Source organism: Periophthalmus magnuspinnatus, chromosome 20 (assembly GCF_009829125.3).
Source record: "Periophthalmus magnuspinnatus isolate fPerMag1 chromosome 20, fPerMag1.2.pri, whole genome shotgun sequence".
In the NCBI taxonomy this organism is placed as follows: Eukaryota; Metazoa; Chordata; class Actinopteri; order Gobiiformes; family Gobiidae; genus Periophthalmus; species Periophthalmus magnuspinnatus.
Genome location: NC_047145.1, coordinates 25,777,005 through 25,789,579, shown reverse-complemented (window position 1 = coordinate 25,789,579; position 12,575 = coordinate 25,777,005). Strand labels below are relative to the sequence as shown.

At 38.6% G+C, this 12,575-nt stretch overlaps 1 protein-coding gene across 1 annotated transcript in view; it reads right to left on the bottom strand.

Moving 5' to 3' along the window:
* Positions 1–12,575, bottom strand: part of drosha (drosha ribonuclease III) — a 196,410-nt gene that overhangs the window by 153,264 nt on the left and 30,571 nt on the right. Inside the window, exon 14 of the mRNA XM_033985642.2 lies at positions 6,726–6,850. Coding sequence (XP_033841533.1) covers positions 6,726–6,850 — 125 coding nt within the window. The remainder of the gene's footprint in view (positions 1–6,725; positions 6,851–12,575) is intronic.

Below are 12,575 nucleotides of genomic sequence, written 5' to 3'. Positions count from 1 at the left end.
CATCATTAGGAGCGCTCGGAATGTTCGGAGCGTTCGGAGCGAGGCTGAGGAGAGGAGCGTGTGCTGGGGCTAATGAAGCGTGCAGAAAGGGCAGAGGAGTGGAGGATGCAGAGGAGGAGAAAGTGTGGACAGATAGATGCAGACACATAAAATCAGGCAGGAGGATGGATTAGATCATAGAAGACAGGGAGAAGCAGTTTGGTCGTTTTGGGCAATATACAGCTGCAGCTATATATATATACAGCTCAGATTCTGCAAGCTCAACTCATCAAAAAAGAAAAAAAAGGAAAGGAAAAGGAGAAGAATGCAGAGAAAAGAAAAAAATTGCATTGAATTTAATTATTATTATGTTTTTACTTCATTCTTTCAGTTGGAGGTGTTTTTATCACAATAATTAAATATTAAATATTACATAAAACTGACTCTGGTGAGCTTAATCCATGTCTGTGTGTCCCTCAGTTGTCCAGGTCTGATCCATAGCAAAAGATGAAATTTAAATCTGTCAGCTGGACAAATTGTTGTGGGAGTGAAGACGTTTGGCTGATCATTCAAGCCACTTCTTCAGTTCTGGTCAGATTACTGGTGGCTACTGCCTTATATCTGTCTGAAGGGAGGGGCACAGCACTGAAACTGTAAACAGCTATTGAAGAGTGCAGTGAGCATTACTGGAGAAACAAAACAGCCACTCCATAAGAGAATGTACCAACACTGTTGTGAGAGCTCCTCTTGACCCCAGTCTGCTGTACATGTCCATCTCAAAGACACTAACCACTTCTTTGAAGATAGTGAGGTACAGATCTGAACCAGAGAAAATAAATGGTTTGAGAGGAGAGTTGGTTGAGAAAGTTATTTTTGAAAAGAGAATCCTTAATTAAACAGGAATGGGGGCCTGAGACATAATCTCTCACTGATCTACAACTCTATCCTCAGACCCAAAACAAACATGAACAAAGAGAACAATAGGTGGTCATTACAGGTTGATTAGGGTCATTAAGGCTGAAACTGGAAACACTAGCTGTTTACAGTTTCAGTGTAGTTAGCTCCTCTCTTCAGCATCCACCAGCAATCTGACCAGAACTGAAGAAGCGGCTTGGATGAGCAGCCAAACGTCTTCACTCCTACAATGATTTGTCCATTTGACAGATTTAAATTTAGTCTTTAGCTTTAAACCATGTTATAATGTTGTTACCTCCTCAAAAACATGGACTTGCGTTTTGTTTCATTCACACATGTTTCAGTAACACTTTATTATTAGTCTGTCTACATCTCCAAAGCTCAAAATGCTCTGTTCCACCTTGTGATGTCATAAAGTGATCAAGTTAGCAGCTCCTTTTACATTTAGTTCAGTAGAGATTGGCAATTCCAGGGCTGAAATAATCCAAATGATTCTAGTGAAGGTGTATGGAGTTTAAAAACACAGTGGAGCACTTCCTGTATCACCACATGGCATCAGAAGGTGGGACAGAGTGTTTTCTGTTTGAGAAAAGAACACGGCCTCAATATGCAGGGTTTGTGTTTTAAACATGTGTGAATGAAACAAAACACAACTCCAGGTCTATTTGTGATGAGGAAACAACATTAGAACAGAGATTAGAGAATAGCATAACACGGGCCTTTTAAACTAAGAAGGAGTCCACAGTCACGTATTTGAATTGATGATGGAAGATTCATTTAAAGTTGGGAAAACTGACTTTGTTTATAAATGAGTATTTCATAGAAGCAGCACTTGTGAGACCACTGCGTGCTCTCTGTAGCTAATAATACGTTTGTTTTTTTTTACTTCTTGTCAACCCAGAAGTAAACAATAAAATAAAAGCAACACTCCGAGTGGCTTAGTTTGCATCTAAAAGGCAGTTTGGATATTGGATATTAACAATGTGCCAAAGTGTTTTCAAAAACTACAGCCGAGTTAGACAGATATATTACCATATCTGCTTCCTCCTTCCACGCTGTGAAAATCAGGTACACCACCTTTAATAAAATAATTATTATAGTAGTAGTGACACTAACAGCAATCACATTAGCAGCACTATATAAAAGTATTTTGTTAACAGGTTAATATTAGTATAAATTTCAGATGGAGGGCAGGGGGCCTATATAACTCATTTACTGTTGATTGTTCAAACTTATGATCCAGGAATCTTGAGCCTTCATTGTTTGTTAGAGATCGGCTCCACAAACTTGTCATAATAATCTCGTCTTCAATAATGGCACTACTTTAGAGGCTGTTGTACAACAAACAAAAAAAAAATGCTGGAGATGTCATTGCCTGAAATGTTCGGTAATTCTGAAATATAGCATAACCTCTGCCTTGTTATTTTTTTCAATTACAGGTGCTTTTACTGCCAAAAAAGTACTTGGCCTGTTGGTGTCTCCTGCCTCTCCTCAAAAAGGTTATTCTTGCGCCAAACATCTCCATGGAGACGATAGTGGACCAGACCTAAACCAGAAAGTTACAGTGTATCTTTAATTGTCGAACCTTTCTTCATTACAATTAAACATGGAAAAAGTTAAATTATAGACTCTTACTGTCACCATAATTAGACCCAGGAAAAGCTCTTTCTATTGAGATTATGAGCTTTGAGTCATGTCCATCACACAGGAGCTGAGTTGGGCGGTGGAACGTAGAAAAGAATGAGCGTGATGCGGAGAGCGAGAGGCATAGAGCATGAGGAGCCTGGGAGCCGTGAGTCCCCAGTCCTCTGTGTGACCTTTCATAGATCCTGGTGAGCTCTGCCTCTCCTCACGCAGATGGAATTAACATACGCTGCTGCAGTCTGTCAGAGACTTCTAATCAACCTGCTCATAACCAGAGAGAGACGGCCACATAGCCAGAGAGGGTTTAAAGGAGAAATATTCTGCAAAATCAACTTTAATTAGTTTTTAACCTTGTTACAATGCTGTTCCCTCATCATTAGCTTGCTCAAAGTAGTATTTTGATTGATTCATGCACGTTTGAGTAATCCTGTATTGTTCTGCATTTGAGGCTTGAGTGCTCAGAAAATTCCTGTTTTGACCTAACCACTATCTCCATACTTAGTTGTGATTATTTGAAAAAGTAAGAGTCCATATAATGCATGTAGGGTCCTACATTGGAGTACGGACTTAAAACAAAATCATTATGGAAATTACAGAGCTGATTCCCACCTGTCCTTCCACTCTAAACACTCTACATGTTATTTACCAGTCAAATACATATATAATACATATACAGTCAGAGACTAAACAATTTTAATACTTAAAATTCACCCTTCACCAGACAACACAACACAACATCACAACAAAGTGCTCCGCTGCCAGATCATGCCATCAGCTATGGCTACAATTCACAACAGTGAACAGCAGATTTGATTGTATTTTTTTTATTTTATATATCACAGATTTCAAAGAGTGAAGTAAGTACTAAGAAAGTGGGCATGTATAGGGGGTGGATGAAACAGGAATTTTCAAAGCAATGATGCCTCAATTGCAAGAAAAGGCTTACTCAAACAGGCATCACCCAAAACATAACTTTGAATGATTTAAAGATATAGACTTTATATATAAATGGACATAGCTAACCTGCTAGCCGCCGCGTTCCAAACAAGAAGTGATCATGGTTCCAGCTCTATCGACTCTACCTCCAGTTTACATTACATTGAAAAATTGTCTCACCTCTCTCTGTAACTGCTGCTGTCAGACTTATCATTTTGGTCTTAAAATGTTCGTATTAATTACATGATCCTGGGGTTTTTATTTCACTGTTGTGTCTGTAACTCAAGATATGAACATTAATAACAGACAAATCAGGTGCCTTCTTTGCCTGAGGTCGCTCCTGCTAGCAACAGGTTCGTTTGACAGGGTTGTGTACCGCTCGTTGCTAAACCAGAGGTGTGGGCAGGACGGGGCGTTATCTTCAACAGCCTCACTCCAGATTGGCTCTTTGGTTGTGATGATAGAGTTCCAAATATGGAGGTTGGCTCCAAACTGGCCCCTATAACTGCTAGCCTCTTTGACTGGAGCTGAACGCTGTAGGTGATGTCATACTCACTTAGTCCATTTCTTTATACAGTCTAGGTTTAAAGATGAAGGGAAAAAAATATAGCTACAGCTGATTTTGCATAAGAAATCTCTCTTTAAAAGACCGGTGGTACTAATGCTACTACTACAATGGCTATTACTACAACTGCCACTACCATAGAAATTGTAAAACAGTCAGAGGAAGACATTACATACTTATATCCACTTGTTTATCATTAAAATATGGCAACAAATCTTTATTTTGATCAGTGTGGCGAGTATCTGTGTAGAACTTTGATTGGCGCTGGTTTTCTGTTGTGATTATTGTGTTCAGACCTCAGAGACTGAAGCAGATGACTCCACTCTCGTCTACAGCTTTTCTAATTATGCATCCACACATTAAGCCATCCCCCATTGGAACGCTGTTGTTCGACATTACTATTCACGAAGCGCTAAACAAAGCTAGCGACGCTAACCTGGGACGTGTGGCGAAGCATGTTCAAATGTCAGGCTTATTTATTCACCATTTTATTTGTATTTTTTTCTGCATCTATTGTTCGATTGCGGTGATAAACAACACATCAAGTGTCCTCCGAGCTCCAACACGAATAGAGGAAAAGTCAATGGGACCCAGGACAAATACGAAGACAACAGGGAAATACATGAGGAGGAGAACAAAGCTCTTTGTAATTGTGATGATACTGTTACAGACAAGAGTTTGGTCCATTCAAAAGCATTAAGAAGTTTTGAGACTTTCAATTCTTAATAAATCTAAACACGCAGTACGTAACTTTTTGGGTCGGGAACGCTGTATTCAGTTACATGTTTCTATTGCACAAAAATGCCTTGAAGAGCACACAGTCTTACTGTGAGGGGTCATCTCCCTGGCAGCATTTTCTGCTTGCCTCCATGATAGATAAGTTTAATACTGTGAAACATTTTAGGCAAAGCAATAACATCTCCATGGAGACTGAGTTAGAACAATGTAATCCCAATGAAAAACCCAATAAGAAAAATAACAGCTGGGAGAAACACTATTTAAAATAATGTAGAGATAACTGCAGTATTTGATGAATGAATAAGTAAGGAAATACACTGCTTGGCCAAAAAAAAGTCACCACCAAAAAAAGGTCACACACTCTAATATTCGGTTATTTTGCCTTTAGCATTGATTACGGCACACATTCGCTGTTGCATTGTTTTGATTTCGCTTCTGCGACGTCAAAAGATTTATTTCAATCCAGTGTTGAATTAATTTTTCACCAAGATCTTGCATTGATCTGCACAAAGCTTCTCCAGCACATCCCAAAGATTCTCAATGGGGTAAAGGTCTGGACTCTGTGGTGGACAATCCATGTGTGGACATGTCTCATTTTCCTGAACCACTCTTTCACAATTTGAGCCTGTTGAATCCTGCCATTGTCATCTTGGAATATGCTTGTGCCGTCAGGGAAGAAAAAATCCATAGATGAAATAACCTGGTCATTCAGCATATTCAGATGTCAGCTGACCTCATTCTTTGAGCACAGACTGATGATGAACCTAAACCTGACCAACTGCAGCAGGCTCGGACCTATTTCCTTAGTTAAATCCAGGTGGTGACTTTTTTTTTTTTGGCCAGGCAATGTATAAGGAATGTACCTCGACCAAAGATCCCCAATATCTAAATATTTTTCTCAGATTCTTTTAAAACAAGGTTGAATACAGATGTCTGTGTAATCCCTCAGTGGTCCAGGTCTCATCCATAATAAAAGCCAAAATTAAATTTGTCACCTGGACAACACACTGTAGGAGTGAAGATGTTTGGCAGCTCATCATCTTCATCATCAGAGAAAAATAGTTTGAGAGGGGAGTTGAAGAAGCATTTTTTGTTAGCAAAGACAATCCTTCCTTGAACAAGAATGGGGGCTTCAGACATCACTTGTCCCCCATATATAACTCAATAATCAGACCCAAAGGAAACAAAGAGAACAACCAAGCGAGTCATTAGGGCCATTAAGGCTGAATATAGGCCCATTCAGGCTGAAATTGTAAACAATAGCTGTTTACAGTTTCAATGTAATTAGCTCCTCCCTTCAGACAGATATAAGGCAATGTCCAGCAGTAATCTGACCAGAACTGAAGAAGCGGCTTGGATGAGCAGCCATTTAATACAACTGGTTATACTATAGTATCATCTGTTCATATATTTATTTTGTGCATGATTCTGTTCAATTTGTTATTAAGATAATGATATCCTCTGAACACCAAGGTCAAATTCTTTAAAGCAGAGGATTTTCAATGCAGTTTAATCCGAAATTCACTGGCACTGCTGTCTGCTCAACATGGCAGTACTTGCCACAGTATTACTTGGTATTGGATCAAACTAAAATCACTGGAATCCATAACTACTGGGACCAATCTCCAGACTTTGAGCTAGGCTTGGTCAGGAGTCCCATAGTTGAAGGATTTTGCCACCTCCTGCCTTATTGACTCTAGTTGCTATTGTAAACAAATGTACTCCAAAAGAAACCTGCATTAACAGCCTAAATGTAATTATTGAATCTGAATTAACCATCTCATCCTGTTAAAGTCTGTGAAAAGCCAAAGAAAAAAACATTTAATGGAACCAATATGGCGCCAACTACCCTGATCCATGCGAAATTTGTGCTGACGGCTCTGCTTGATGCATGACTGCAAGCTTGGACTTTTGAAACAAGTGTAAATGATGGCCTGTGTGTTCTTACTGGGGGTCCCCTGCGTAGCTGAGCTGAGCAGGTCTGATCCCAAAGTGCACGATGATGGGAAAAGTGATGACCTCGGGGTTAAACTGCTCTCTGTCCAGCTGGTCGATTCGAACCGAGCTCGGCTTCTGGAAACACAAACACACACAGTCCATTTACAATAAAAATCTAATTAAAGGGTCCGTATTACGCCATTTTCTGATCTGCTCTAATGTTGCTTCCTCATCATAAACATATCTGGAGTTGTGTTTTGTTTCATTCACACATGTTTAACACAAAATCCACTGTGTTTTTAAACTCCATACACCTTCACACCTTCACTAGAATCATTTGGATGATTTCGGAATTGCCAACCTCTACTGAACTAAAGGTAAAAAGTAGCTGTTAACTTGAAAACTACCACTTCCTGACATCACAAAGTGGAACAGAGTATTTTAATCTTCAGGATTTAGGATTACTCAGACATGTGAATAAAACAAAACAATTCCAGATTTGTTTTTGATGAGGTGACAACGTTGTAAGATGTTTTAAAGCTCACTATAATAGATGTTGTGTAATATAGGATATTTAAGAGACAACACATAAAGTATAACCAGCTCTTGAGGTCAAAATAAGTCCACTGTGTGCTGTCTGCATCTAATTATAAAGTGTTTTATTGTCAGGAAGTGCAGCTTAGCATGCTAGTTGTCCCCTCTGGTCTCTGAAAGTTGTGAAAAGCATTTATAAACTCATAAACTCATTGTAGTGAATAATTAGGAAGCTCTGAATGCACAGGGTAAGTGAGGAATAACTTGGGACGACTGTAAACAGTTTTAAATGAACTACTTAAAAATCAGGTACAGCACTTATAAAAAAGACATAAGCTCTATCATTACTGTCTGTCCATCACTCAGTAAGGTCAACACTGAGGCATCACTGAACTCAATTACATGAAAAAAATGTACTACTCATTAAAGTGCTTTGAAACATAAAGCTACAGTGCGTGTGTGTGATCCTATTTTAAGCTGGTGAAAGCCAATGGAAATCCTGATATGAAATGAAAGTGATAACTAGCTCCAAGTTGAACCATGGAGGCCTTTCCAACCATTAAAATAAAGCAACTATGACCCTAGCCTCAGTAATGCTCTATAGTACAGCACTGCCATGGAACGAATACAATGGAAGGTTGTGGGTGAGACTCCTGATCTGAGTGGAGTGTGCATGTTCTCCCTGTGTTACTGTGGCAGAGTTAGACTCCTGATCTCTTGGAGTGACACTTTTCTTGCTTGACAAGTCCATACAAGTTAGTTTTCACCATCAAACTTTAAAGTTATTTCATTTGAATTCTTCACGCATCCCTTCCCTCTTTGTTGGATGATAAATAGTTGTAGCTTTTATCAGAGTGACAGGCGCATGTGTCCGGTAGCCTTCCCAAGCGCATGTCTCTTTTGGGGGTTGTCTCTGTGTGAAAACACTGAACCATAAGGTTTGATAAACTGCTACAGATGGCTAACCTTGACATGGGCCTCTCCTCCTGAATACAAACTAGTTATTTTGGAAAACCAGGGGTCACCAGCCAAGTTCAAATCATCACTACGGAGGAATGACTTTGTCATTTGTGGTTGGAAGCGACTGGCAAATCTCAAAAGCTGCAGTTGTTTAGGTAATGAAATGGCTTCTGCATTAAACAAGAAGATAACTAGACACATGTCCTGAAATGAATGGGATTCTTGTATCAGTTTACCCATTCAGAACCCACTCCTTAATTCCAAGAGCATTAAACATTTGAGAGAAATGAATCCTGATTTAAAAATCATAACAACTTCAATGGAACTGTATTTGAGATTTAGATTTTAGGTTCCATAAACATGACCTGTCTGTGTCTGTGATATGAGTTAGACATTTTCATATTAAATATAGATTTTACTGTATTAATAGCTATTCTAATGCTGATTTATTCTTAATTATAAAAACATTATGTCCCATCTATTGATGTTTATGTATTGGTGCTTTGGTTTTCAGACAATTATCCAATCAGAAAGCAGAATGAGCCCCACATGACTCTCTCAGTTGGATTGCCAGGTCCAAAGCTGAAATCCAGTTAGTTTAAACCTAAAAGGACTCTGATTTAAATGGTCACTACCTAACCCCAGCCCCTATAGCCATGATGAATCGGTTGTGATTGTAGTAAATTTTCCTTTAATTGCAGTCACAAATGAACAATTAGATTTTAGTTTTTTTCTAATTCTCATAAATATTGTTACCAAATCGATGAATATCTCTCTCCAAGTACAGCAAGTTCTCTGTGGTGAAGGTGGATTTTACTATTGTTTGGAAAGGTTTTATCCCCAGATGCCCTTCCTCATGCAATTATGACATACCAGGAAAACTAGCACTAGATGATCAGCTAACACAGATGTCTAACCTTCACATTAACCTTCTTTGCTAAACAAACTTGTTAGAAAGCTCTGAGTCACCATCCTGGTTCAAAACCGTATTTACCTCGCCATAATCAGCGTGTGATTGGTCGCCATGATTGGCGTGTTTACAATAACCGCGAGCTACATGCTAATTCCGGTCATTTGGCATCCTGGTGTACATTTTTATAGCGTTGCGGTTGATTGGAGGGTGAAAACATACGTGCGCTATAATCACAGAGAGCTCGGTAAACGTTCATTTGAGCCAAAGTGCGGAGGGCGACCTTGGTTCAACACAGCAGGGAGGACACAAACAATACATGTATGATTCACTTTGTAAGGGATTTAAAAAGACGACAGCTTAGAGAGAGAACAGAAGGCAAAATGGAGGAGGCTACAGTTCATTTGAAAGACTTCGTAGTTTTGTGATCGAATGAAACAAAGACATGAGATTGAGTTAACAAGAACGAGACGAGATTTGGATATAATTTCAAATAGACCAATGATGCAGTTTTGTTCAGAAATTTGGCCTGATATTATTTTATGCATTAAATTTATATATATGGAAGCAAGGCTGCCAATCTGCGCCATCGGCCCCTCCGACCACCACCTATCATTCGTGCACACACAAATGACTGCTGTGAGAGTTAAAGGTAGAATTTCTCAAATCACACTTAATTTTTTGAATTTCCTCTAAATTATAATCATGAAAAGCCAAAAAGTATAGCGACAATCTCGATAAGCAGAGACATTACACCTTTTAACACCAGAGCTCTCAGGGCATTCATTTTGACTGCTCTCAGATTTTGAAGTGTGACTCATCGGCACCATTTTTGTCCATGCCAAAATTTTGCAGCAAGATTAATCACAACTGTATCGACATTATAAATTGGATGGACATGATTAGCAAATCGCAAAGGCTGCAGAACCATAACTTTAACAAAATATGCAGTTTTTCTGCATAAAAATTAACCCTGTAGTGTAGGTGTTTATGTTTATTAAATATCGGAAAGAGCACATTAATTAACATGTGTTTGTGCAGCATGTAAATGTGCGCTGAACATGTTCTGAAATGTGATTTAGAATCAGTTTGTTAGCTCATATTTCAGTTTTTTTGGACATGTTTAAAATGTGAACTTTGAACAGAATCCTATATTTAAAACAAAAAACATAATTCTAATCATGATCAAAATGCTGGTCAAAAAAAGTCAGAGATAGATATTTTTCCCACATTGTGCAGCCCATTCAATTTACGATTTGATTTGGATTCATCATGTAGCACTATACCTCACCCTCTCTCTGTTTCTCCCATGACATAAGCAGCCCCTTCACCCATTTCTCTCCAAGGACGTTCAGCTTTCACCGAATGTATTCAGACCAAAGCCTCATGTCACTGTAGTTTGAATAAACCTGTGTCTGATTGTAAATGTGTGATTGTACTGGGGAAGATGAGGACTTAAGGCCATGCTAAAGGTTACACCGGTCGAGCATTCTGATTGGCTAACGTGTCCATGTGGGCGGGATGAGGTATTGAACTGGAGGACCATAGTGACATGCATGTAGGTGGATAATAGCATTGAATTTCTATGAGGAAGTTCCATATTACTCTGCCAATCAAACCTTAGCCCTGTTGAACTGACGGTGCTGCTGCTGTCAATCAAGCCTATGTAATTATAATGTTACCGAGAATACCCTGGATTATTCACCTGACTACCTGACATGAGAGGTTTCATTACTTTAGTGGAGGGATTTGATATTTCAATGGTTGTAAGTAGCAAATCGCAAAGGTTGTAATTACTTAAGTGCCAAAACATCCTGTCTAAGATACTAACCCTGTAGTTAAGACTAGAGCTGTCAAAAGTATCAAAAATCAGATACCAATCAATACTAAAACTAGTATTGAAGTTAGAAACTCATTGTATTCATACTAAAAAAGTTAAACTCACAAGACAGAAATGAACCTTTCCTGAATCTGTTTAGAATGATGTCTCTCTGTATCTTTCACAAGTATAAGACACATAGACTAGTACACACCCATGGACCACTATGAACCTACTGGATACTGAAGGATTATACACATATAAGGTCCATGTTGAAAAATTTCCATCATGGTATTGGAATCAGTATTGTGTATCGAGTATATTCCTTAGTACCAAAATGGAGTTTGAAATTTTAGTATTGTGACAACACTAGTTAAGACCTCTACAAATATGTTCTGAAATAAATTGGATTCTTGTATTAGTTTATCAGTTTCTTAAATAATCCTGGATGTGATTAAAATGTTTACTTTGAACTGAATCAACCAAAAATTGCAAATCAAATCACAAACTAAATAATGATGATAATTGAAAACTGCTCATCAGCCCTATTTCACTTTTTGGTAATAGAACTGGAGAACCAATTAAAAAAATATGTGAATCTTGTTGGATGTAATATCTTAATGCAAGTGTTTGCCCAAGGACACAGATGACAGTGAATTCATTCCTGGTATTTAGAATTGAACTGCCGACCTTAGGCCCCAAATATCTGTACCAACTGAGGGCCTGTCATACAAAAATAATTTGTTGATGATGAACCAACTTTTAGGATAAAATTACAAGTGTGAAAACGTGATCACAAAAAATGTTCCACAGTATAGCATTAAACCACTTCTATGGAGACAAGCAGTTGAAACCACCAGACCAAGTTACAAGTCAGATCTGTGTAGAAGCACCTCTAAATGTTGTTCAGTTTTGTTAGCAATAAAAGCACTCTGAACACATGCAAGATAAATTTAAAGCCATACTGTGGAACACTGTAGGTAAAGCTGTCTCCAAAAAAGTTACACAGTGCATTCTTCAATTAATAAAATTTGGTGTGAATATTGACCATTTGGGACCTTGTTAAAATGTTAAAATAAAAATGATCAATTATCTTTTGGATGAGCGAAACAATGTGGATTCTTATAATGACTAAAACCAATTATCCCAGACTGCATTTGTATAATTATGGTCAATTAAATCAAACTTGGAGCTGAATGCTCTTTTGTTGGACGAGCTGCCATGTAACTGATATCCTGGTGCTTTATTCACTAATTAAAGACAAATTGGTGCTAAAAGTCATTATTGTCATTAGCTGTGATTTGCCTGACTGTTCTGACCACAGATTCAGTTTAATGAAAATGATATTAATTAGTCCTGTTTTTCTACCACCAAGTCTGAGACTATGTTGTGTCCCGATGGCAATCTAGTCCACACAGTCCAGTCTACACATGAGAGTCTGCACAGTCCAGTCCACACAGTCTAGTCCACACAGTCTAGTCCACACAGTCTAGTCCACACAGTCTAGTCCACACAGTCTAGTCCACACAGTCTAGTCCACACAGTCTAGTCCACACAGTCTAGTCCACACAGGACAGTCCACACATGACAGGGTAAAAGGACTCTACTAGGCCAACAAATGGAGCAATGCTATACAG